The following is a 27,681-nucleotide window of genomic DNA, read 5'->3' as shown; positions in this document are numbered from 1 at the left end:
TGTTATTTTATCGCCACAAGCTTTAAAAAGTGTTTTAAACCTTTTCTATTTGTACATTATACACATGTGGAAAAACACACAAATTGTACGTGTACGGGGAACATCCCCCACCATGTCTACCACCATGATTACCTTCCTTTTCTGTCCCAAAGGTAACCACTAAATTGACTTCCAACATCAAAGATTAGGTTTGCCTATTGTTTAATTGTATATAAATAGAATCATACATTATTTATTCGTGTGTGTGTGTGTGATTTGTCTGTGGGTTGAGCATAACTGTATTTCATTCATTTTTATTGCTATATGTATTCTACAAAATGAATGTACTACAGTGTATGTATTGATTTTACTACTAATGGATATTTGGGTTCCTGCTTTTTGGTTATTACATTTAATGCTGTTGTGAACGTCCTTCTATTTATCTTTTGGTGCATGCATGCACACGTTTCTGTTAGGTGTATGCCTAGGGTGGGATTGCTGGATCAGAGAGTATGCATATAGCTAATTTTTTTTCATCTCCCCCTCCCCTGCTTATATCTATTTTTATTTGTAAGCTGTTTTTCAAAAAGTGTTGTACTAATTTCTACTCCTATTATTAGTATATGGGAGTTCTTTTTGTCTATAAGTCACATTTTGGGCAATGCTTTATTTTCTTCAGAATTTTAGCCATCTTCAAGGGTATGTAGAAGTATCTTACTGTGGTTATAACTTGCATTTCCCTGATTAATGAAATTGAACAATTTTCCATGTATTTATTGGCTATTTGAGTATCTTCTTTATATAGTCTTTGTTAGTAACATATGCTGCAAAATATCTTTTCTTATTTTTTTACTCTGTAAATGATGACTTTTGATGAGCTGAAGTTCTTATTTTAATGTAATCAAATTAGCAATCTTCTTCTTTATATCCTATCTAAGGAAAACTTTCCCTATGCCAAAGTGATATTATTCTTTGTTATCTTCTAGAATATTTGTTTTTTACCTTGTACATTTAGATTTACCTGAAATTAATTTTTCTGTCTGGTGTGAGGTAAGGGTCAATTATTTTTTTTTCTCTGTGAATAATCAGTAGACTCAACATCATTTATTGAAAAGATTGTCCTTTTCTTACTGCTCTGTAGTACCATTTTTGTCCTAAATCAAGTGTCTGTTTAAGGATGGTTCTGTTTCTGGATTCGATTCTTTATTTAGTTTAATTGGTATATTTTTCCTTTTCCCAAAACCATAATGTCTGAATTAATGTAGTTTAATAATAAAACTATATCCTTTAGTGCAAGTCTTTCTACCTTGTTGTGACTGCTGTTCTTTTCATTGTCTTCTCCCGGCTTTCTCTTCTTCCTGTTCTTTCTCATTCTCCTCCTTATTTTCTTCTTCCTCTTTCAAGATTATTCCTAGCTAGTTGCTAAGTTAATGAGTGTGTTAAGTTAAACACACACAGACACACACCTAAACTATTAGGATTTTGACTGAGATTGCTTTGAACCCAGTTTGGGGAACTGACATCGTTATAATATTGAATCTTCCAATCCATATGCTAGAAGTATATCTCATTTATTTTGGCTTTCTTTAGTTTCTTTCAGTGCTGCTTTAGTTTCCTATGTAGATGGCTTGCCTATATCTCACGTAGTGTGTTCCTAGGTATTTATTTTTTGATGTTATTGTCAATGATACATCTTTAAAAAATTACGTTTTCTAATTCTTCATTGGTAGTATGTAGACATGCAATTAATTCTTGTATATTGATCTTGTATCCAGCAACCTTGCTAAATCACTTTTTAATTCTAATAATTTATTTGCAGTCTTAAAAAAATTTCATGTGTGCAATTATATCATTGCTGAGTAATAGCGGTTTAATGTCTCCTTTTCAGTCCTTACGTCTTTTATGTCTATTGACTTATTGCGCTGGCTAAAACCTCCTGTGCTATGCTGAATTTTAAGTTCCTTCATGGTTTCTTCTTTGACCCATTTAGAAGGATGATGGTTAATTTCTAAACATATGGGGATTTTCCTCGTGAAGTTTTATATTGATTTATAGCTTGATGCCTCTGTGGCCAGACAACATACTTTGAATTATTTCATTCCTTTAACACTTTTTACGCTTTTTTTGGGGTTGAGCCGTGGTCATTTTGTAATGTTCTGTGTGCTTAAAAAAAACCCTTGTATTTGGCAGGTCTTTGATACTGTGTTCTATATATGTCAAATAAAATTTCTTAATTGTGTAGTTCAAATCTTCTGTATCTTTATTGTATTTTTGTCTTTTTCTTCTATTGGTTACCAAGAATAGAATTTAAAAATCTCCTGCTATGTCTGTGGATTTGTGTATTCCTACTTGTAGTTCTAGCAGTATTTGCTGTATAAATTTGAAGGCTGCATACAAATTCAGAATGCAACATATTTCTGGGGAATTGAAACTTTCACCATTATGAAATGTATGTTTTTATCTCTAGTAATGTTTATTTGTGTTAAAATCTACTTTGTCTTAGACGAATATAGCTATGCCAGCTTTCATGAGTGTTTGCATAGTATAACTTTCCACCCTTTTATTTTCAACTATTTTATATTCTTATATTTCGTGTGTGTCTTGTAAGCAGCATGCAGTTCTATATTTTAAACTCAGTTTTCAATTTTTTTGCCTTTTATTTGGAGCACTTAGTTTATATCTGCCTGCCTATCTATCTATCTATCTATCTATCATCTATCTATCAAATTACTGGCATTTTGATTTAAATCCACCATTTTTCTAATTGCATTTTATTTCTTCTGCCTCTTTTGTGTTCCCTATTTTCTCTCCTTTTTGCGTCTTTCGCACTGATTGATCATATTTAAGTATTCTGTCTGTCTTATTGAGTTACTTAGTCTTCTATGTTCTCTTAATCATTACCCTAGAGATAATACCATGCATTCTTGATTTATCAGTGTCTACTATAAAATAGTACTCTAACCCTTTCCTGTAAAATGACAGAAGATCTTAACTTTTTTTTGCCCCTCCAAACTTCCATGCTATGCTTTTATGCTCTTTCTGTTTTTTATAATTTTAAAACATGTAATTATTGTTCTTTGAAGTCATTATTCATTCAATATTCTTTTTTCTGGCTTTTTTTTTCATTTTCTATTTCTAAGCTCCCATTTGGGCTTTATTTATTTTTCCTTAATAATGACCTTCCTATATTTCCTTTAGTGCCCTTCTACTGGGGATATATTTTCTCAGCATTTGTTTGAAAATATCTTTGTTCTGACTTGATTTTTTATTTTTAAAGATTTTATTTATTTATTTATTTTTATTTATTTAACAGAGAGAGAGACAGTGAGAGAGGGAACACAAGCAGGAGGAGTGGGAGAGGAAGAAGCAGGCTCCCAGCGGAGGGGCCTGATGTGGGGCTCGATCCCAGAACTCTGGGATCACGCCCTGAGCATGAAGGCAGACACTTAATGACTGAGCCACCCAGGCGCCCCTGACTTGATTTTTTAAAGCAGTTTTCTCAGTATATAGAATTCTATGGCAGTGATTTTCTTTTCACACTTTGAAGGCATTTCATGATCTTCTCATTTTCATTATTTCTGTTGAGAAGTCAGCTGTCATTGTTGCTCTTTTGAAAGTAAATTGCCTTTCTTTATTTTGAAATTTTTTCTTTAATTTTTTTCTGTTTGGTTTAAATTTAAAAAAATATCTTTCTCCAGTTTTACTGAGAAAGAATTGACGTATCACTGAATAAGTTTAAGGCATACAGCATGATGATTTGATTTACATATATTGTGATTATCATGACAGCTTCAGCTAACATCCATCATCTCATATAGATACAATATAAAGAAAAGAAAGATGAAAAGAAAAAGGAAAAAAAATTCTCCTTGTGATGAGAATGCTTAGGATTTACTCTCTTAACAACTTTCCTATATATCCTATGGCTGTGTTAACTGTAGCCATCATGTTGTACATCACATCCCTAGTGCTTATTTGTCTTATAACTGAAAATTTGAACCTTTTGACCACCTTCCTCCAATGCCCCCTACCCCCACTATTCACCTCTGGTAACCACATCTGATCTCTTTTTCTATGAGGGTTTTTTTTTTTTTTTTTTTTTGCAAGATCATATAGTATTCGTCTTTCTCAGTCTGATCTATTTACTTAGCATAATGCCTTCAGGGTCCATCCATGTTGTTGCAAATGATAAGATCTCCTCATTTTTCATGGCTAAATAATATTCCATTGTGTGTGCATATCACAACTTATTTATTCATTCATCCATGATGTACACTTAAGTTGTTTTCATGTCTTAGCTATTGTAAATAATGCTGCAGTAAACATGGGGGATGCAGATATCTTTTTGAGTTAGTGTTTTCATTTCCTTTGGATATATTCCCAGAGGTGGAATTGCTGGATCATATGGTAGTTTTATTTTTAGTTTTTTGAGGCTGCACCATATTGTTTTTCTTAGTGGCTGTACCAATTTACAATGCCACCAGCAGTGCACAAGGAATGCCTTTTCTCCACATCCATGCTAGCATTTGTTATCTCTTGTCTGTTTGATCATGGCCATTCTAACAGGTGTGAGATGATATCTCACTGTGGTTTTGATTTGCATTTCCCCAATGACTAGTGCTGTTGAACATCTTTTCATGTGCCTGTTGGCCTTTTGTATATCTGCTTTTAAAAAATGTCTATTCAGCTATTCAAGTCCTTTGCCCATTTTTAAAACTGGGTCATTTGTGTTTTTGCTATTGTGTTCTATGAACTCTTTATATATTTTGGATATGAATCCCTTATCAGATATATGGTTTGCAAATATTTTTTCCCATTCTGTAGGTTGTCTTTTCACTTGTTGTTTCTTTGGCTGCACAGAAGCTTTTTAGTTTGAGGTAGTCCCACTTGTTTATTTTTGATTTTGTTGCTTATGCTTTAGGTGTTGTATCCAAAGCATCATTACCAGTACCCATGTTAAGGAGCTTTATTCCTGTGTCTTCTAATAAGAGTTTCATGGTTTCAGGTCTTACATTTAAGTCCTTAATCAATTTTGAGTAAATTTTTTGTGAGTGGTGTAAGATAGTGGTTCACTTTCGTTCTTTTATATACAAATATTGAATTATACCAGCCCCATTTATTGAAGAAACTGTCTTTTATCCCTTGAAGTATTCTTGGCTCCTTTGTCAAATATTTACTTGGCTATATGTGCTTCAGTTTATTTCTTGGCTTTTGATTCTGTTTCATTGGTCTATTTGTCTATTTCTATGTAGTACCATACTGTTTTGTTTACTATAGCTTTATAGTATAGTTTGAAGCCAGGAAGTGTGATGCCTTCTGTTTTTTTCCCCTTTCTTAGGATTTCTTTGGTTATTTGGGGTCTTTCATGGTTCCATATACATTTTAGGAGTGTTTTTTCTACTTCTATAGAAAATGCCATTGGAATCTTGATAGGGGTTGCGTTGAATCTATCGATGGCTTTTGGTAGTATTGACATTTTAATAATATTAATTCTTCTACTCTATAAACATGAATACCTTTCTGTTTATTTGTGTCTTTGATTTCTTTCATTAATGTCTTACAGTTTTCAGAATAGAGGTTTTTTGCCTCTCTGGCTAAATTTATTCCTAAATATTTTATTGTTTTTGATGCTGTCGTAGATGGGATCCATTTTTTTATTTCTTTTTCAGAAAATTCATGGTTAGTGTATAGAAATGCTACAGATTTTTGTATGTTAATTTTGTATCCTGCAACTTCATTGAAGTCATTGAATAGATCTGACAGATTTTTGGTTATGTCTTTAGGATTTTCTATATAAAATCATGTTACCTGTAAATAGAGATAATTTTACCTCTTCCTTTCCAATTCTGAAACTTTTACTTCTTTTTCTTGCCTGATTGATCTAGGTAGAACTTTCAGTACCGTTTTGAATAGGAGTGGCGAGAATGGGCACTCTTTTCTTGTTCCTGATCTTAGAGGAAAGATTTTCAACCTTTGATTGTTGAATTTGTTGTTAACTATGGGCTTGTCATATATGGCCTTCAGTATGTTGAGATATGTTCTTGTATGCCTAGTTTGAGTTTTTATCATGAGCAGATGTTGAATTTTGTCAAGAATTTTTTCTGTGCCTATTGAAGTGATCATGTGATTCTTTTCTTTCATTCTATTAATGTGATGTACTGCATTAATTGATTTGCTTATGTTGAGTGATCCTTGTATCCCAGGGACAAATCCCACTTGATCGTGGTGAAAAATGCTTTTATGTGCTGCTGAATTTGGTTTGCTAGTGTTTTACTGAGAATTTTTGCATCTATTATTAATCAGGGATATTGGCCTGTAGTTTTCTTTTCTAATAGTGTCCTTTTCTGGTTTGGTATCAGGATAATGCTCGCCTCATAAATGAGTCTGGGAGTGTTCCAACCTCTTTGATTTTTTGGAAGTGTTTGAGAAGGATTGGTGTTTTCTTTAAATGTTTGGTAAAAGTCATCAGTGAAGCTATTTGGTTCTGGGCTTTTGTTCATTGGGAGGTTTTTGATTCCTGATTCAATCTTCTTAGTAGTAATCAGTCTATTCAGATTTTCTATTTCTTTCTGATTCAGTCTTGGTAAGTTGTATGTTTCTAAAAATTATTCCATTTCTTCTAGGTTGTCCATTTTGTTGGCATGTGGGTTGTTCAGAGTAGCCTCTTATGATCCTTTGTATTTCTGTGGTATCAGTTGTAATGTCTCCTGTTTCACTTATAATTTTGTTGATTTGGGTTTTCTCTCTTTTTTTCCTTCAGTTAGTCTAGCTAAGGATTTGTCGATTTTGTTTATCTTTTCAAAGAACCAATTCTCAGTTTAGTTAATCTTTTTTATTGTTTTTCTGTTCTTTTTTCACTTATTCTTTTCTACTCTCAATTATTTCCTTTCTTCTGCTGACTCTGGGCTCAGTTTGTTCTTTTTTTTTTTTCTCTTTAAAGATTTTATTTATTTATTTGACAGAGAGAGAGAGAGACAGCCAGCGAAAGAGGGAACACAAGCAGGGGAAGTGGGAGAGGAAGAAGCAGGCTCCCAGCAGAGCAGAGAGCCTGATGTGGGGCTCGATCCCAGGACCCTGGGATCACGCCCTGAGCTGAAGGCAGACGCTTAACGACTGAGCCACCCAGGTGCCCTGGGCTCAGTTTGCTCTTTTTAGTTCCTTATGGTGTGGAGTTAGGTCGTTTATTTGGGATTTTTCTTGTTTCTTAATGTAGTCATTTATTGCTATGAACTTCCCTCTTAGAACTGCTTTTACCACATCCCATAGGTATGTTTCCATTTTTGTTTGTCTCAGGAAACTTTTTTATTTCCTCTTTAATTTCTTCTGTGATCCATTGGTTGTTCAAGAGAGTATTGTTTAATTTCTATGTGTTCGTGAATTTTCCAGTTTTCTTCTTTTTATTGATTTCTAGTTTCATGCTATTGTGGTTATAAGAGATATGTGGTATGTGGTATGATTTCAGTCTTCTCAAGTTTGCTAAGACTTCTTTTGTGGCCTATATATATGTGTGCCCTATATATATGGTCTATCTTAGAAAATGTTCCATATGTGCTTGAGAAGAATATGTATTATACTGTAGTTGGATAGAATGTTCTGTACATGCTTATCATGTTCATTTGGACTGTGGTGTTCAAATCTGCTGTTTCTTTACTGATTCTGTCTTGGTGATCTACCCATTGCCGAGAGTAGGTTTTCTTTATTTTTTGATTTTTCAGCAGCTTTACTATGATATATCTAGTTGTGATATTATTTATGTTTGTCTTTTTGGGGGGGCGTTCATAGGACTTCATGGCCTGATGTCTCTTGTCAGTTTTGGGAAATTGTCAGGCATTATCTCTCTTTTGTTAGTGATAATAGTACTTTATTAAGGCATATTTTATATATAGCAAAATACACAAGTATCAAGTGTATGGCTGGATCAATTTTGACAAATGTATAATGCTCATTTAATCATCACCCAGATGAAGATAATAGCATGTTTCTATCACCCCCAGAAAGTAATGTCATGTCTCTTTCTGATCAGTGCCCTCTCTTCCACCTTGTTGTAGTCACTGCTCCTGTTTATATATGTTTCCTATATTCATATAATTCAGGGATTCATATAAGTAGAGATCAAAGTGTGTTTGTGTCTGATTAAAGATTTTTTGTCTGACTTCTTCACTCACATAATGTTACTCAGATTAATCTATGTCATTGAGGATATTAGTAGTTCTTTTAATTGCTAACTAAGTATTCCATTTTATGAATATACCACAGGTTTTTTCCCCCAACTCTAATATTGATGTACATTTGGTTTGTTTCAAGTTTATGGCAATATACATGAAGCTGCTATGAATATTTTATATAAAACTTGTGTGGGCATATGCATTCATTTCTCTTGGGCATATACATAGAAGTGTAATTGCTGGGTCATAGAGTTTATAAGAAAATTCTAAATAGCTCTGTAAAGTGTTTATGCCATTTTACATTTCACCCAATAATGTATGAAAGTTTCAGTTGCTATACACCCTCACTGACACTTGAAACTGTCAGTGTTTTGAATTTTAGCTATTCTGGTGGGTGTGTATCTCATTGTGGTTTTAGTTTGCATTTTCTGGATGACTGTTGTTGAGTATCTTTTCAAATGCTTTTTGGTCATTCAGATATCTTATTTTGTGAAGTACCTGATAAAATCTTTCGCATAGGGATTAATTGGATTGTTTGCCCTTTTTTAAAATTTAAATTCAATTAGTCAACACATAGTACATCATTAGTTTTTGATGTAGTGTTCAATGATTCATTAATTGCATATAACACCTAGTGCTTATCAGATCGTGCCCCCCCTTCATGTCCATCACCCAATTACCCCAACCCCCCACCTCCCTCCCTTCTGCAACCCTCAGTTTGTTTCCTGGAGTCAAGAGTCTCTCATGGTTTTTCTCCCTCTCTGATTTCTTCCCATTCAGTTTTCCCTCCCTTCCCCTATGGTCCTCTACACTATTTCTTGTATTCCACATATTAGTGAAACCAAATGATAATTGTCTTTCTCTGATTGACTTATTTCACTTAGCATAATACCCTCCAGGTCCATCCACGTCGATGCAAATGGTAGGTATTCATCCTTTCTGATGGCTGAGGAATATTCCATTGTATATATGAACCACATCTTCTTTATCCATTCATCTGTTGAAGGACATCTCGGCTCCTTCTACACTTTGGCTGTTGTAGACATTGCTGCTATGAACATTGGGGTGCATGTGCCCCTTCTTTTCACTACATCTGTGTCTTTGGGGTAAATAGCCAGTAGTGCAATTACTGGGTCATAAGGTAGTTCTGTTTTAAACTTCTTTGATTATTGTTTTACAGTTGTTTTTTATGTAGTCTGGTAGGAGTCATTTGTTAGATTTATGTATTACCAATATTTTCCTTCAATATAGGATTGCCATTTTACTTTCCTAAGTCTTTTGATGAGCATGAGGTTTTAATTTTGATAAATTAAAATTTATTATTTTTTCATTTATGGTTAGTGCCTTTTATGTCCTAAGAAATATTTGCCTTCTCCAAGGTCAAGATGATAGTCTTCCTTGTTTTCTTTTGGAAACTTTATAGTTTAGCTCACATATTTAAGTGTTTAGCTTAATTTTTGTGTGTGGTAGGTATGGCTCATTTATTTCTTTATGGTTTGTTCAAGCATACTTTGTTGAAAAGTTTATTCTCTGACTTGTATTGGCCTCTTGGTCACATATATGTGAGCATATTTCTGGATGGTATTTTGTTTCAATGATCTCAATACCAGTACAAACTATCTTAATACTTTGGCTTTACAGTCTTGAAGTCAGATAGTGCAAGTCTCTGACTGTTTTTTTTTTTTGCCTATTTTAGGTCTAATGCATTTCCATGTATATTTTAATTCTAGTTAGTTAACATATAGTTAATATTGGTTAACATATAGTTAGCTAGTTAACATATAGTTAACATATAGTGTAATATTGGTTTCTTATTTGGAAAAATGTCTATTCATGTCTTCTGTCCATTTCTTAACTGGATTATTTGGTTTTTGGGTGTTGAGTTTGATAAATTCTTTATAGATTTTGTATACTAACCCTTTATAAGGTATGTCATTTGCAAATATCTTCTCCCTTTCCATCAGTTGCCTTTTAGTTTTGTTGATTATTTCCTTCCCTGTGTGGAAGCTTTTTATCTTGATGAAGTCCCAATAGTTCATTTTTGCTTTTGTTTCCCTTCCCTCTGGAGATGTGTCTAACAAGAAGTTGCTAGGCCTGAGGTCAAAGAGGTTGCTGCCTATGTTCTCCTCCAGGATTGTGACAGTGTCCTGTCTCACACTGAGGTCTTTCGTACATTTTGAATTTATTTTTGTGTTGGTGTAAGAAAGTGGCCCAGTTTCATTCTTCAGCGTGTTGCCGTCCAGTTTCCCAAAGCCATTTGTTGAAGAGACTGTCTTTTTTCCATTGGATATTCTTTCCTGCTTTGTCGAAGATTAGTTGACCACATAGCTGTCGGTCCATTTCTGGGTTCTTTATTCTGTTCCATTGATCTATGTGTCTGTTTTTGTGCCAGTACCATACTGTCTTGATGACTCCAGCTTTGTAATATAGCTTGAAGTCTGGAATCATGATGCCTCCAGCTTTGCTTTTCTTTTTCAGAATTGCTTTGTCTCTTTGGGGTCTTTTCTGGTTCCATACAAATCTTAGGATTGTTTGCTCTAGCTCTGTGAAAAACTCTGCTGGTAATTATTCTTTTAAGTTTACTGGTTTCCCTCTAAGCCCTACATTAGCTGTATCCCACAAATTTTGATTTGTTGTGTTTTCACTCTCATTCATTTAAAAATATTAAAAAATTTGTAGTCTCACCATTTGCATCGACATGGAACTGGAGGGAATTATGCTAAGTGAGATAAGTCAAGCAGAGAAAGAATTATCATATGGTTTTACTTATATGTGAAACATAAGGAATAGCATGGAGGGCATTAGGAGAAGGAAGGGAAAAATGAAGAGGGGGAAATCAGAGGGGGAGACAAACTATGAGAGACTATGGACTCCGGGAAACAAACCTGAGGGTTTCGGGTGGGGGGGGTGGGTTAGCCCAGTGATGGGTATTAAGGAGGGAATGTGTCGTAATGAGCACTGGGTGTTATACGCAAACAATGAATCACGGAACACTACATCAAAAACTAATGATGTGGGGTGCCTGGGTGGTGCAGTCATTAAGCATCTGCCTTCGGCTCAGGGCATGATCCCAGCGTTCTGGGATTGAGCCCCACATCAGGCTCCTCTGCTAAGAGCCTGCTTCTTCCTCTTCTACTCCCCCTGCTTGTGTTCCCTCTCTCTCTGGCTGTCTCTCTCTGTCAAATAAATAAATGAATAAATAAATGAATAAATAAATAAATAATCTAAAAAAAAAAAAGAAAAAACACAAAAAAACTAATGATGTACTGTATGGTGACTAACATAACATAATAAAATAAAATAAGATAATTTTTTTTTAGTACTAGATCTTCTTTTGCCTGTGTTATTTAGGAGAATGTTTTTTAATTTCCGAATATTTGGGTTCTAGCAATTTTTTGTTTTGATTTCTACAGTAATTCATTGTAATCAGTGAATTTTTTAATATTTCAAGGATGTCATATGCCATTGTTTTTGATAGTGAAACAAATTATAAGACAGAAATTTGACACCATTCTTATGATTTTATCCCTAAATGTAATAGGATATATTTTCTCTGCCTCTTTTAAAAATTTTCTCCTTATTTTTGGTATTTAATAGTAGTAATGTAGTTTCATTATGATCCGCTTAAGTGTAGTGGTGCTTATTCTGCTTGAAGTTTGTTAAAGTTCTTGAATTTGAGTTTCCTGTTTGTCATCAGTTTTGGAAAAATGTTGGGTGCTATCGTTTCCAGGTATTTATTCTGCCCCTTGCTTTTTCTCCTCTCCTCTTGGGATTTAAAAAAAAATATTTGTTATTGTTTCAGAGGTCTCAGGTACTCCATTTCCCCTATGTTTTTTGAAAAAATAAAATAAAAAAAGTTTATCTGTGCTTTAGTTGGGTTTATATTAACCTGTCTTCAAGTTTACTAATCCTTCTTCTGCTGTGTCCAATATTTTTTTTAAAAAGTCTATTTAACTATATATATATTTTTTTCGTTTGGTTTTGTTTTTCTTATCCCTCTTTCTGGAATTCCAATGACATATATGGTAGACCTTTCTCCTGTGTCTCCTATGAATAATTTTTGTATTTTCTTCCCCGATATCATCTTTCTCTGCTTCATGCTGAATCTTTTTTCCAACTTATCTTCCTATTCACTAATTCTTTAGCTTCCCAATTATATTTAGTTTTGTTAATTATATTTTTAAGTTCTAGAATTCCCATTTGGTGCTTTAAAAAAGAAATCCCATTCCTTGATGATATTTTCTAACTTGTCTTTTACTTCACAGAACATATTAAGCATAGTTATTTTAAAGTTTGTTTCTGATAATTAAATTTTCTGAATCTCTGGAAATTCTGATTTTATTGTCTTTTTTTTTTCTTTTGGTTTACCTGTCTTGAATTTTTATGTGTTTTTAAATTGTGTGCAGGACAATCGATAGAAAAACTATAGAGCTAATTTGAGGTTTGGAATCTTTTATTTCTTCAGATAGGGTTTGCTTTTGACTTTGGAAATTTTGAGGCTATGGACTTTAGCAATCCCGGTCACCTAAATGCAGCTCAATAAAAGACCTATGGTCCATTCTTGAGATGATTTGAGGCTGGTCTTCAGTCCCTTTGAGGGTTGGTCTAATTCAGGTTCCCTTTACTCTATGGTATGGCATTTTGGGACCTCTGCCCACATTCTAGGGAGATTTTTAGGTCTGCATTCCTTGATTGTCCCCAGATTTCAATTTTTCTTCCCGTACTTCAAAGAGTTTGTTGAAATGTGCTCATCTTGTGGAATTGGCAGATAGAGAAGGAAGCAAAGGAGGAAGCATGGCCTTAAATGCCATTTTCACCTTTTGATGATTCTTTCTTTTTTTGGACCGTGGCCCTATAATTCTCCCATCATGTTCTCTTTTGTTTTTTTGTTTTTTCTTTTTGGTTGGTTGGTTTTGCTTTTAATCTTGTCCAGTTTTCTAATTTTTCTCAGTAGGACAATCAGCTTGAGTTAATTTGTCTGTCATTTGTGGGGAAATGGAACCTAAACTCTTTTTCTGTAATATTTTCAAAAGTGGAATGTAGGTCATACATATTTTTTGAGTTCAGCATATATAAGAATATCTTTCTATTTCTTCACACAAGAAAGAAAACTGCTTCATTGTGAAAAATATGTAAATATTGTTTCATAGTTTTCTGGCATTTCGAATTATAGAAGACAAATCTTAAATCAGTGTGATTTGTCTGAAATCCTTTTGGTTGTTCTTAATTCTTGGAGATTTAATTATTAAAAAAACTGTTCTTAAACATATATATTTTTAAAGATTTATTTATTTATTTATTTGAGAGAGAGGGACAGAGAGAACGAGTGGAAGGGGCAGAGGGAATAGGAGAGAGAATCTCAAGCAGACTCCATGCTGAATGAGAAGCCCAACTCAGGGCCTGATCTCATGACCCTGAGATTACAACCTGAGCTGAAGCCAAGTGTTGGAGGCTCTACCGATGGTGCCACGCAGGAGCCCGTTAAGTATTTTTTATATATGAGTATTATTTAAATGACTTTTGCCTATACCATTAAGAGTGCTTTCAATCTGGAAATTCAGGTCCTTTTTCAGTCTTTTTAAGGAAATTTCTCATTAATGAAATTTTAAATTATTTCTTTCTTCAAATTGTTTTGGTATGTTACTCAGGAATACCTGTAATTCATAGGTCAGATTTTCATCTTCTGTGCTATATAGCTATTCTAACCACTATTTTTCATATTTTTATCTTTTATATTCTTAGCTTCTCAGGTGGGTTTACTGCATAACTTACTTGACTTTTCCCCCAAGTCAGCTCTATTTATTGCTTTGAATTAGGGTTTCTAATTTTGCTCTTTTATTTTTAGTTTAATTATACTTATCATATCTCTTGTCCAAATTCATTTTTATCTCATTCTGTTAGCTTCCCATCTCACCATGAATTTCTATGACTTTCTACTGCTGTTTTTATAGAGGCCATGTGTTCTCTCATCAAGTTGCAGATGCTGCAGTACCTTCCTAAAATATTTTGATTCATAGACTAGATAGTTTTCAGACATGTTTTCTCTGAGGTGTCGACATAATATTCTTTACTTTGAAGTATCTATTTGATTGGACCTTCATTTTTTCTTTTTAAAATCAATTTTGCTGGTCCCATTAGTGGCCAAGTGAGTCTGGACTGTACCCCATGGTGGCGCTGTCCTGGCCCACGTAGCAGCCAGGTGAGCCTGAACCAGGAATGAAGTCCCATCAGTGGGGAATATCTTGTACCCGGCTTCCCTCTCTTCATCTGGAGGGTGCAGAGGTCTGAGCCAGGCCAGGAGTGTTGGCCTCTTTGACCAGATGCACATATGTGTTCACCTAAGGGAACCTCATCTGTGTGAATGAGGAGGCTGTAGCCAGGCTACTGGAACACTGGCCACCCCTGTAGTAACAACTAGATTGCTGTGTGTCCTGATTGCTAGGTTCATTCCATATATGTGCAAAGACTTGAGCCAGGCTGCATGGGTTCCATCCTGGCTCCAGCATGACCTTGCTGCATGACCTTGTCAAGTTACTTGAGCATTCTGTGCTGGATCTATGACGTTTGAGGATACAGCCATGGACTTAACTATGGAAGCGTGTCAGCAGCTTGATTTTGCTTAGAGGACTGTTTTGGGGACGTGATGGTAGAAAAAGATAGGAACCTCACATCAGTGGGATGCCCTGTTTCCATGTCAGATGTGATCTTCAAATTGGAGCCAGGAGAAGAGCTGTGGATGGTGGTAGAAGGAACACCACCTCTAGGCTGGTCTGGGAGATGACTGGGGAATTGGTAATCAAATAGGAATACACCAAGAATATGAGAAGAGACTTCTGAATCAAGCAAACCACATCTATGATAAAACACATACTGAGCAGAAAGGCTATGGATACGAAGCTTTTGCAAACATATTTCATCTCGTCTCATTCACAAACATATTTTATCCCATCAAGACAAAAACTCCATGAGCATGTCTTAGGTGGAAGGTGTTTAAAAGATAACTTAGATTTCCTTAATTTAGAAGAAAGAAACTTCATGAACTTAATGGAGATGAAAAGTCATTCAGTTATAAGTAATTTCAAATGAAGCATGACAAAATTCATATACATAAGAAAACCTATGAATGTGGGAACGTTTTTAGTCAGAAGTCCTATCTGAATGGACACCAGAATGTCCATCCTGGAGAGAACCTTATGGATGTAATGAGTGTGAGGAAGTCTTTACTGATCAATCATCTTTTACTAGACACATGAGATCTCATACAGGTGAGAGAAACTATGAATGCAAATTCTACCAGAAAGCCTTTAGTAGAAAAATGTACCTCATTATACACCAGAGAATTCAAACTAAAGAGAAACTCTTTGAAAGTGGAAATGCCTTCAGTAGTAGTTCTTATCTTAATCAGCATGAGAAAAGTGCACATTGGTAATAAGCCCTATAACTGTAATTAATGTGGGAAGCTATCCAGTCTGTGGTAAGTTGTTACAGCAGCCCTGACAGACTAAGACATCATTATTGCATATAAACTTCAAATCATCAAAATTACTTTGGCAAGAAGAATTCTGAAATATTTTTCTCTTCTGAACTTGCGTCAGTTAGGATTCCTTTGTTTTGGAAATGACACTACATTAAAACTGATTTAACAGAAAAAATTATTAGTACATATCATGGGAAAGTCCGTTATAGCTATTTAAAAGGAAGGGAAAGAGATAATTTGACATCTTGCAAAAAGACTCAATATTGACTCTTCTGATCCATGAACATGGCATATCTAACCATTTATTTAGGCCTTTTTAATTTTCTCTCAGCGATGTTTGCTAGTTTTCAGTGTATAGGGCTTATAGATATTTTGTTAAAGGTTTTCGTAAATACTTTATGGGTTTGGATGCTATTGTAAACTGTATTTACAAATTTAATATTCTACTTGTTTATTGCCATTACATAAAAATGTAATTGATTTTTGTATTTTAACTTTATATCCAGTGACCTTGCTAAACTCACTTACTAGTTTTTGTAGCTTATTTGTAAGTTTCTTCAGATTTTCTGTGTACATGATTATACTCTCTTGCAAATAAATATAATTAAAAATTTTCTTCTTCCTTCCTAATTTGTTTGTCTTCCTAATTTGCTTGCCTGCTGCCTTTCCTCCCTCCTGCCCTCTCTCTATCTATTCTTGCCTTCTTTCCCACCTATCCTCCTCCTTTCTCTCTTTCTTTTTTCTCATTGCTCTGGCTCGTATCTCCAGTGTTGAATAGAAGTGCTACAAGTGAGTATCTTTGTTTTCTCCCCCAGTCTCTAGGGGGCATGTATTCAGACTTTCAGCATTAAATCTGATGTTGGTTGAAGGCTTTCCGCAGATGCTTTTTATCAAAGTGAGGAAGTTCTTCTCTATTCTTAGTTTACTGAGAGTTTTTATCATGAGTGAATGTCAATTTTAGTCAAATACATTTTCTTCTGTTGAGATAATCACATGACTTCTTTCCTTTATTTTGTTGATATGGTAAATTTCGTTGATTTGCTTTGCATTGTGAATCCAGCCTTATATTACCTGGGATAAGTTCCATATTTCCAGTTATATTATGTTGCCAGACTCAATTTGCTAGTTTTTGTTAAGTTTTCTTGCTCCTACATTTACGAGGGACATTGATCTAGTTTTCTTTTATTATAATTGTCATCTGGTTTTGTTTACAGAGTAATGCTGCCCTCATAAAATGAGCTGGGAAGAGTTTCCTCGGGTTCTATTTTCTGAGTTTTTGTAGAATTTGTAGTATTTATTCCTTAAATAGTTAATAGAATTCACTGGTGAATCCATCTGGACTTGGGGTTTTCTCTGTAGGAAGGTTTCACATTATCAATTCAATTTAATGTTATGGGGCATTTAAGTTTTCTACTTTTTATTTAGTCATATTTGTAATTTGTAATCTGTTTTTTGAGGAATAAACGATTTATGCATTTTGTCTAACTTGCCAAATTTATTGACATATCTGTAGGATCTGTGGTGATGCCCTACTTTTCTTTTTTTTTTTTTTTTTAAGATTTTATTTATTTATTTGACAGAGATAGAGACAGCCAGCGAGAAAGGGAACACAAGCAGGGGGAGTGGGAGAGGAAGAAGCAGGCTCATAAGGAGGAGCCTGATGTGGGACTTGATCCCAGAATGCCAGGATCACGCCCTGAGCTGAAGGCAGACACTTAACCGCTGTGCCACCCAGGCACCCCTTTACTTTTCATTCTTGATACTGAGAATTTGTTTTTTTCTCTATTTTTCATCAGGCTAGCTAGGTGGCTCATCAGTTTTATTGAACTTTCCAAAGAACCAGCACTTGATTTTATGATTTTCTCTGTTGGCTTCTTGTTTCCAACTTCATTGATTTCTGCTTCTATCTTTATAATTCCTCCTATTAAGATTGATTTTAACTTGTTCTCTTTCTGTTGTATTAAGATAGAAGCATAAATTGTTGATGTTGGACCTTTTATATTATCTAAGAATTTAAAGTCATAGCATTTAGTTTCATCCCACAAATTTGATATGCTGTGATTTCATTGTATTTCAATACAGAATATTTTCTAATATTCCTTATGATTTTTCCTTTGATATATGGGTTGTTTAGAAGCCTGATTAAGTGCACAAATATTTTGTGGTTTTTAAGATATCTTTTTATTTATTTCTAGTTTAATTTCATTGTGGTCAGGAAATTTACTCTATGATTTCATTCCATTGGAATTTTTGAGCCTTATTTTATGGACCGGAATACTGTCTCAAGACTGAGAGAGGATTGTTGAAATTTACAGTGCTAATTATGGACTTATTTCTCTTTCAGTTCTGTCAGTTTTGCTTCATTTAATTAGAAACTCTATCATTAGATGCACACATATTTATGACCGTTATGTCATTTTGATGAATTGACTCTTTTATTGTGAAATATTCTTCTCTATTACTGGTAATATTCTTTGTTCTGCAGTCTTCTTGTCTCATATTTATATAGACACACCAGCTTTCTTTATAACTTCTTGTATTAGTGTAGTGTAACTTTTTCTATCTGTTAACTCTTTTAAAAAATACTTATTTGGGTAATCTCTACACCCAGTGTGGGGCTCAAGTTCACAACAAGAGTTGCAAGCTCTTCTGACTGAGCCAGCCCAGGCGCCCCGCTGTTTACTTTTAACTTATCATCTTTATATTTCAAGTGTGTTTCACACAGGCAACATATATTTGGGTAATGTTTTTTGAAATAGTTAAATCCTTTTTTACAATCTTTGCCTTTTAGACTATTTGCATGCCATGTAATTATTGTTTAGGCCATTTACATTTAATGTAATTGTACATATGGTTGAGCTTAAGTCTATCATCTTACACTTGTTTTCTATTTGTCCCATCTATTCTTTGTTCCTTTTCTTTTTACTATCTTGTCTTCTTTTTTGTTAATTGTTTTTAGTATTCCATTTTATCTCTGTATTGAATTATTAGCTATACCATTTTTAAGAAGAATTGCTCTAGGGTTTACGATATGTACCTTTAACTTCACAGTCTACCTTCAAATAATATTATACTAGTTTACACGTAATATAAGAACCCTGTGTACTTCCATTTCCTCCCTCCCATCCTTTTTTGTTCTTGTTATCAAATATTGACTACTATGTATATTATTAGTCTCATAATACATGGCTGTTATTGTTTTAAACAGTAAATCATTTTTAATAATATGCAAATATAGGTAGAAAGTCTTTTGTGTTTATTCCCCGTATTTGCCACATGTAGAACTCTTTATGCCTTTGTGAATGTCCTAGCTTCCATCTGGTATCATTTTCCTTCAGCCTTCCTTTAAAGTTTCTTGTTGTGGAGCTCAGCTGGCAATGAATTCTCTTATCTTGTGTTTGTCTTCAAATAGTCATTATTTCATATTCATTTGAAGGATATTTTCACTGGGTATAGAATTCTAGGTTGACAGTTTTTTTCTTTCAGCCTATTAAAGATGTCGTTCCATTGTCTTCTGGCTTGCATTGTTTCTGACGAGAAATCAGCGATCATTCTTATCTTTGTTCCCCTGTAAGTAATGTGTCTTTTTTTTTCCTGGCTGCTTTTAAGATTTTCTCTTTATCATGGTTTTTCATCAGTTTGATTATAATGAGTTTTGGTGTGATTTTCTTTGCTTTTATTTTATTTATTTATTGAGCTTCTTGGATCTGTGGACTTAGAGTTTTAAATCAAATTTGAAAAATTTTGTCATTGTTTTTTTAAATATCTCCTTCCTCCACCTTTTGCTCCTTTTGGACTTTTAACCAGTTGTGCTTTATACTGCCTAATATTTTCCCACAGCTCACTGAAGCTCTTTTTATTTTTCTTCCAGTACTTCAGTTTTGGTAGTTTCCACTGTTATGTCTTCTAATTCACTGATCTTTCCCTATGCATTGTCTAATCTGCCATTAAGCACGTTCAGTGAATTTTCCATGTCCTATATTATATTTTTAATTTTAGAAATTCCATTTGGTTCTTTTATTATATCTTCATCTTTGTTGTCATTGTGTTCATGTTTTCCTTAGAATGTTTATAATAGCTGTTTTTAAGTCCTTGTTTGCTAATCACCTCATCTCTATAATTTCTGGGCTTTTTTCTATTTGTCAGTTTTTTCCCCCTGATTATGGGTAATATTTTTCTCCTTTTCAAATATCGAATAATTTTTTACTGAATGCTGGTCTTTATGAGTATTACATTATTGAATATCTGGATTTTGTTGTCTTCCATTATAGTTTTTCAAAGTTTGTTTTGGCTGTCAAGTTACTGGTGGATCAGCTTGACCCTTTTAGGCTTGTTCTTATGCTTTGTTAGGGTGAGCCTGGAATAGCCTTTTCCCTAATGTTAGGTTAGCCCTACTGCTAAGGTATGACCTCCTAGAGCCTGTATTGAATGTCTCAGGTTTTCACTGAGTTCCCTTTGCTCTGGTTGGTTAGAACTTGAACATCTCTCAGACCCGTATGAGATGTAGGAATTATTCTGCTTACAGATCCTCCATAGTTGTTCTCTATGCAGCCTACGGAGTTTTGTCTTGCGCATGTTCTGCTTTTTATAAAGCCAAAGACCTAAAAGGATTCTTACTCAGATTTCTGGAGCTCTTTCTTTACATAACTCCCTCTTCTTTGCTATACTACCCAGCCAATATAAGCCACCTTGCCTCTTTAAACTCGTTTTTGTCCCCTCAATTCAATGAAACCACCCTACTGTGCTTATCTTTCTCCTTCCATATCTAAGGTCTGGAAAGTGCTTCCAGGAAGAAAGCCAGGGTGATTGTGGGACTGACTTTACTGTTTCTCTTCTCTCAAGGATCATTATCCTACAGTATGTAGTCCAGTTTCTGAAAACAGTTATTTTGTATATATTTTCAGTTTTCTAGTTGTTTATGATGGGAGGGCAAGTCTAATACCAGTTACTCTGTTGTAGTTGGAAGCAGATTTCTTGTCTGCCATGTTTTTACATTTTATTTTTTTGTTTGTTTTTATTTTCAAATGAAGGGAGCTCTATCATGACTATATTTCCCATATGGTAAGATACGTTGATTGATCCTATATCGGAACCAATTGTAGTGATTTTCCCAATTAAAAATACCTGTTCTCTACCCTTAAAGATTTTGATTCAGCAGATTAAACACGAGTTTCAGGTATCATATTTTTGAAATCTTGACAAGTGATTTTTGATACACAAGAAAAGTGAAGAATCCCTCTTCTGGTAAGTTTAAATCTAGTGTGATTTGGCAAACTAAATGGGGTATCCTACAATCTATCCTTAACTCAGTGACACTCTGTAAAAATGAAATAAAATATTAGAGGATTAGGACCTCCTAGATATCCCCACCAACTACATATAAAGCATTAATTTCTGACAAAGCAGGAGTCTTTAGAGCCCTGATCAAGTGCTATGGCTGTTGTACATTCTTATTTCCTTGTGCCTTTGCCATAGTGGTTGTTATATATCTTGAATATTACTTCTATCTGTAAGTGTCAAGACTTCTTAATATTTATAAAGTGATCTGCAAATATTCTTATAATACAGGGATTCAGTAATGGCTAGCAGATCTCATATCATGTGCCAACTCTGTTTTATTAGTGGTAACTTTCTGGAGCTCTGTGTTGAGAAGGATTCTAAGGCCACTTCTGGACTCAGCAGGAATTAGTGATATCTGTCATGAGTTTGGGATTGGAGGAATGAGACACACATCCTATGTATTTGCAACTCCTATATTGGTTAAAGGCAGTCTTTTTTTTTTTTTTCCCTAGGTTTCTTTAGTTACACAAGAAAACTTGTTGCTGCTCTCTATATTCATCTTGACTTTTCCACATGTAGGAAACATATTATAGTTATGGAATGCCTGTATTAAAATTATTTCTTCATTTATCCATTCCTTACTGATTTATTTATTCTTTAGTTATCTCTAAAAATATAATCGATATGATACTGTGTTTTTAGAGTAGTGGTTTTTGGTCTGTACTTCTTGTCTTCTTTTAAAATAAATTGACCCATTATGTAGTTTTTAAAATCAATGGCTCTGTTGACCTTATTTTCCTCAGTTTCAAATCTGACACATAATCTTATATCTAGTCTAATCATAGGCTAGAAGATTTGAAGTTGGAACACCCCTGGACAGAAAACTTTATATGGTCTGGAATATTAATAATAAATATTTTTGAATTATAATTGGACATAAGTAAGAATATCCTCTCATTTGCAAATTCTTGTATATTAGGCCAATCATAGTCCTATAAGATTAGTATTTGGCAATTTAGAAAAATTTCCTACTTTCAAACATGTAATTTTATTGCATTTTTAAATGATGGAGTATTGTTAGATAAGTGCTATGGACTACTGAATCATCTAGATGAAGATAATTACTTGTTGTGAGTTTCATTCTGATCTATCCCAGATCACTTGGTCTTATCCTCATTCTATATGCATACTGTGTTAAGGAGTGGGTATTAGCAAACTAGCAAATATTAGTCTGTGGTGTGAGAAAGAGATATATTTCATTTGGGCAAGAAATTCATCTTTCCAGTCTCCACATTTGATGAGAATGGGGTGGGACATGGAATAGTGGAGGTTTCCTTACCATTTTTTTCAGTTATCGTCAGTTTGAAATACTTCCTGGTGCCAGAAATCTACAATGTTCATCTTAGTATATACTACAATGAAAAGAGCAGTGTTGAGAACCGAGAGCTAGAGGTTCTAGTCTCAGCTTGTCAGTTACTAACTCTGTGACCATTGTGGGCTACTTAACCTTTTTAACTTTCACTTACTCATACATGAAATGAGATTAATAATCTGCTATACCTATTCTACAGTTGTTGGCAGGATGAAGTAAAACCATAGGTGTGAAAACCTTGGAGAACTTACTAATAGTATATCATTGTGAGGTACTATTATGGTACTGTGTATGCCACCTTATACTAGCTTGTCTCTGCCCGTGGGAAAATAGATGGGGTTGTGATATCTTTGTTCAATTTTTAAATTTGTCATAGATTTAAAAAATGATTATCTTAGGAAGCCTTCTGATGATGGTTCTACTTAGAAGGAAGAAACCTAGTGTAATATCTGCTACGCTTTTACTAAGGCACTAATAAGTTCAATGAGGAGTATTCATCAGCTATGTTTTGCTTTACAGCTTGGAATCCCATCCACTGCCAGCACATTGAATGCCACAACGCAATTAACAAGCCAGCTGTGAAGGTACTGTTTTATTAGACCAGGTTCCATATTGTATTGTCAGTGGTCAGATTATCAGGAGCAAATTGCCAAATGTAATGGAGTAGACTGCATCCTTCTCTGTAAAGCAGAGGCCTGTGCTCTGTAGTAAACTCAAGCGCCTCCATGTTCAATATGACTGTACTTTGGTGAATTGGTTCAGGACAGAGCAATGAATAGTGGTGACTGAAGGTTTGGCTATGAGTTCTTGGTCAAGTGTTGTGTAGCAATGAGTAATTATCAGAATAGTCCTGGTGAAACACTTACAAAATCCTTATTTGGCTTCTATCTGAGTTAATAAATTCAGGGAAATGTACTTTGCCCCTGTTTCACTCATTTCAAATTATGAGTGTTTAGCGTATGACTGTGAGTTCAAGAGTCCTATGACCAGAATAGATAAAATTGTTAAGTTTTGGCTCAGATCACAGATATGACTTAGTCAAGATGACTGAGAGGTAGTTGGGCAGCAAACACATGGAAAAGTATCTTAGAGATAAGGGAATAGTGGTTTAGAGAGGCCAAGACAATTTCCTAAGCCAGAACCAGGTACTTTGACTCTCAGCCTTATTCTTTTTCTACCACCACAAATTTCCCTGTCTTGTTATAACCCTGAATCTTTGAATTTGAATGTTGAGAAAAATAATCCCAACTTTTAACAAAATTGTTTGTGGTATATTTGTTGGATACAATACTTGGCTGGAGAGACCAGTGTCTGGATTTGTAAGGATTAATTTTTATATTATGAAGAGTGGGAGTTACATCAAATCATCAGAGTTCACAGATACTTTTTAGAACCTAGTGTCCTCGGAGTTTGCCTCCCTTCTACAGACAAGAAGACTGTAAAGATTACCAAATAATAGAAACATAATAGTATCATTTTATAGAAACAGTAGAAGAGGTAAAATGAGATATAAGAAATATAAATGGAACCAAAAAGAAATACAAATGGACCTCAGAATATGTTTCATATACCAAAAATGTCAGAGGAGTGCCAATAATAACATTGTCATCCAGATGTATCTTACTAGTAGAGGACATTCTTGTATTATTATGCTTCATCTCTGCTTTCGATAAAGGCGGATTGAATGAATTTATGTTGAGAAAGAGAAGGTAACCCACCAGTGGAGGCACAGTCTCACCCATTCAGCTATGAACACCCCTCCTCTGAACTTCCACAGACATTTGGGATTCATTGGTGTGAGGACATTTTGAGCTAAACACATGTTGTGTTCATATGGTATCCATGGAATTAAGCTTAATTCTTCAGGTGGTGAGAATCGCGCAGCTCTCTTACTTTAGTTTCTGTCCTTTCCTCTTCCTGCTTATGTTACAATGCCCTCTTTTGGTTCACTCAGACATCAACTGAAAAGAGGTACTTTTTGTCTGATTTTTCCGCTTATTTTTTTCTCTAATCTTATGTCAGACTGCATTCTCAGGAGTCCTCTGGCTTCATGATTAGTAATGATTTTCGGTTTTCCACCCCCAGAAGTCATCACAAATTAGATTTTCTCCCTCTTTTCTAGGCAAACAGCTTAGTCCACCCCTCTGGCTGGGCTTTGCTTTGCTTATAGGCTCTTCCCTGTAGCCAGTCCTGTAGAGGCCAAACCATTCTACTTTCTGTCCCATTTTTAGGTGAGGTGAAATTCACATAACATAAATGTAACCATTTTAAAGTGAATGATTCAGTGGCATTTAGCATATTCACAATGCTGTGCAACCACCACCTCTATCTTTATCAACATCCCCCCAAATTTTATTTTCTGAACTCCAGCATTCCTAAAGAGTTTTCTTTTGTATTTTTACTCTGCTTCCCTGGAAAGGTAACATTCTTCTTAGTGCTTCCAGTGCTGGGGCTGTTTTTGCAGGACAACAGATCTGGCTCAGTATTGTTTTTTCATTGCAATATGAGCACTCCCCAAACCCAGGTAGGTATGACCATGTGACATATAGGTGGAGAGTATCCAACATCCAGATACTCACAGAATAATGTTAAATGAAAGGGAAGTCATCCTTTATAGTATGATGTCAATTTAATTTAAAAATCACATATATGTATATTTATATGCATATTCATGCTCATCAGAATGCTATTAGTGCATTGAGATGGCAGTTTAATGACTTATTTAAATTTTCTTCTGTTCTTCATTTTCCTAAGCCTCTACACTGGGCATACATTTTCCTAAGCCTCTACATTTATAAATGGAAAATAACTATTTTTTAATGTAGCAATCAGTTATGAACATAATTAATATAGATGTAAACTGACCTGTTCAGAGTAAACAGAATTGACCGTACTGTCCACAAATGTGATGGGTCATGTGAACTAATTCATTTAACATGTCAGAGGTCACCTAGCTAATATGTAATGCTTATAGTTCTGGCATTGTAGGAGTTTTTCCCTTTGAGTGGAATATCAATAACTTATTAGAAATGAAAGTGAATTAACTATATTGAAGAACAGGTCTACATCGAGTGCATGGGAAAGACTCAGGGAAAATGGATTTATCCTCACAAAAAGCGTACTGTCTCCATATTTGTGAACTTTACCCCTAGGCAGTAATGATTTGCCAAATAGAAAAGTATTACCTGTTTTTGTTGCAATGCACTGCAAAAACGTACTTTTTTAGGCAAGAGCCAAGAGCTGTGACAGGATTCAACATGAAAAGATGTTGGAACTTAAGAATTCATTATATCACACTCTGCTTTTGGTTTTACTTGGTTCTGTTTGCAGATCAATTTGTGAAATACTTTAGAGCCCAGATAATTATCTAACACAGGAGTCAGCAAACTAGGGCCCACAGCCACATCTGGCCTGCTGACAGTTTTGCAAATAAAGTTTTATTGGAACACAGCTGTGCTCATTTGTTTACGTACTGTCTATGGCTGCTTTCATGCTACAACAGCAGAGTTGAGTAGTTTTGACAGAGAACATATCGGAGGGTCCACAAAGCCTGAACTATTTACTTTCTGGTCATTTGCAGAAAGTTTGCTAACCCCTCATTTAACACACCAAATAGTATTAGTTATTCATTGCATCAAAGGAACCATGAAACTTACCGAAGGAAAATTTTCACACTGGAACTTTAGCATTAGGGAATAAATAATTTACAGATTTTGATGGTATAACGACTGAAATTTAGGAATTCCAACTCTTGTTTCCCCCATCTCTGAAACTCTTCAGGGTTGTCCTCGCTTCAGCAGGACATATACTAAAATTGGAATGATACAGAGAAAGTCCATTACAGAAGGGCCCCTGCACGGGATGACATGTGAAACTTTTCAGGCTGTTTGGGTTATAAGTGTGGTTTATTTTTCCTCTCTAATCAGTAAAAACAACTAGAGAAAAGGCAGAATGGAGTTCCAGAAGATTCTCTGTCCTAGGTATGTTAACTGCACAATCAGCTATAGTGTGGATTATTTCTTGAAGGATGGGAACAGAATTCAGAATGACTTTGGTAACTCATAGTAATTTAACCTGATGCAACATACAAGATTCAGCTAGTTGTGTTCACTTGGATTTAAACATCCAGATATTTGATCTATCCTGATGATCGACAGCAAAGCAAACACTTTTCATCTCTGTGCTTCGGCTCATGAAAACTCAGCCATAAATAATCCAAAACTGAACAGGGCACAGCAAGGTTAAATGAACGACAGGTCATGTGTGGAAGGAAAAACGCCTGAAAATGTGACATTGGATGATTGATACAGATCCTAGATTCCAGAGTAAGAAAAGCGATCGCTCAGTGTTAGATTTCACGTGAAATTTTTTGAACTAAGGTTTCTTTTAAGAAGCAAAATTCTCGGGGCGCCTGGGTGGCACAGTGGTTGGGCGTCTGCCTTTGGCTCAGGGCGTGATCCCGGCGTTGTGGGATCGAGCCCCACATCAGGCTCCTCCTCTATGAGCCTGCTTCTTCCTCTCCTACTCCCCTTGCTTGTGTTCCCTCTCTCGCTGGCTGTCTCTATCTCTGTCAAAATAAATAAATAAAATCTTTAAAAAAAAAAAAAAAAAAAAAAGAAGCAAAATTCTCAACTGCCAGAATTTTGGTAGCAGTTATGATTTTTAAAATTTTAATATGTTTTCCTCTTCCTAAAGAGATTGCTGTGTTTATCACTTTCAGGCAGGAATGAATGTACGAGGTACATAGAAGCAATTCGAGCTACCATTGAACAAAATATTTTCTCTTCTTTCGAATGAAAGTGGATTTGTTGACACTATTTGTTACTTAATTGTAGATAACAGGAGAAATGAAAAACCACAGTCGGCACATTTAAATCTCCAGTGTGGATACATCAGCCAGTGCAGGAAAAGCAGCTATAGGTTAAGTGGGTCTTACTAAAAATATTTATTCCACTTTGCTTCTGAAAATCTGTCACAATCAAAATCTTTGTGCTCACGATATGGGGGATGTGATAAACGGACAGGACAGTTCATTCTGCCTTTTTCATGTGTTTCAGATGTGTATAGACCCTTCCCTGTCAGTAGCTCTGGGGGATAAACCACCCCCATTGTATCTCTGTGAAGAATGCAGCCAGAGGATCGCAGGGTAGGTATATGGGTACTTGAAGAAAAGGAAATAGGGCAACAAGAGAAGATAAGAACAATCAGTTGGACTCAAATTGATCACATTACTCACATTTCCCACTAGCTTTTTTGTTTTTGAAAAGTTACTTTGTCAGTTATTTGACATAAAGCAAACTTTCATTTGAAAGATTTCAGCCTTGAAAAGTTGCTGTATTTCTCCCCATGTGATAAGAGAAAGCAATTCCATGTAATAAGACAGCTCCAGTTTTAAAGCGACCCTGTTA

General features: G+C 34.9%; 1 protein-coding gene and 1 pseudogene across 2 annotated transcripts in view; both read left to right on the top strand.

Moving 5' to 3' along the window:
• Positions 1-27,681, top strand: part of UNC79 (unc-79 homolog, NALCN channel complex subunit) — a 185,738-nt gene that overhangs the window by 20,141 nt on the left and 137,916 nt on the right. For both annotated transcript variants that reach the window (XM_040641500.1, XM_040641499.1), the window contains exons 5-6: positions 22,793-22,857; positions 27,331-27,419. In XM_040641500.1, coding sequence (XP_040497434.1) covers positions 22,793-22,857; positions 27,331-27,419 — 154 coding nt within the window. The remainder of the gene's footprint in view (positions 1-22,792; positions 22,858-27,330; positions 27,420-27,681) is intronic.
• Positions 26,058-26,170, top strand: LOC121105305 (annotated as a pseudogene).

Source organism: Ursus maritimus, unplaced genomic scaffold (genome assembly GCF_017311325.1).
Source record: "Ursus maritimus isolate PB19 unplaced genomic scaffold, ASM1731132v1 scaffold_25, whole genome shotgun sequence".
Taxonomy (NCBI): domain Eukaryota; kingdom Metazoa; phylum Chordata; class Mammalia; order Carnivora; family Ursidae; genus Ursus; species Ursus maritimus.
Note: the sequence above shows the minus strand (reverse complement) of the source record. Positions and strands in the feature narration are given on the sequence as shown.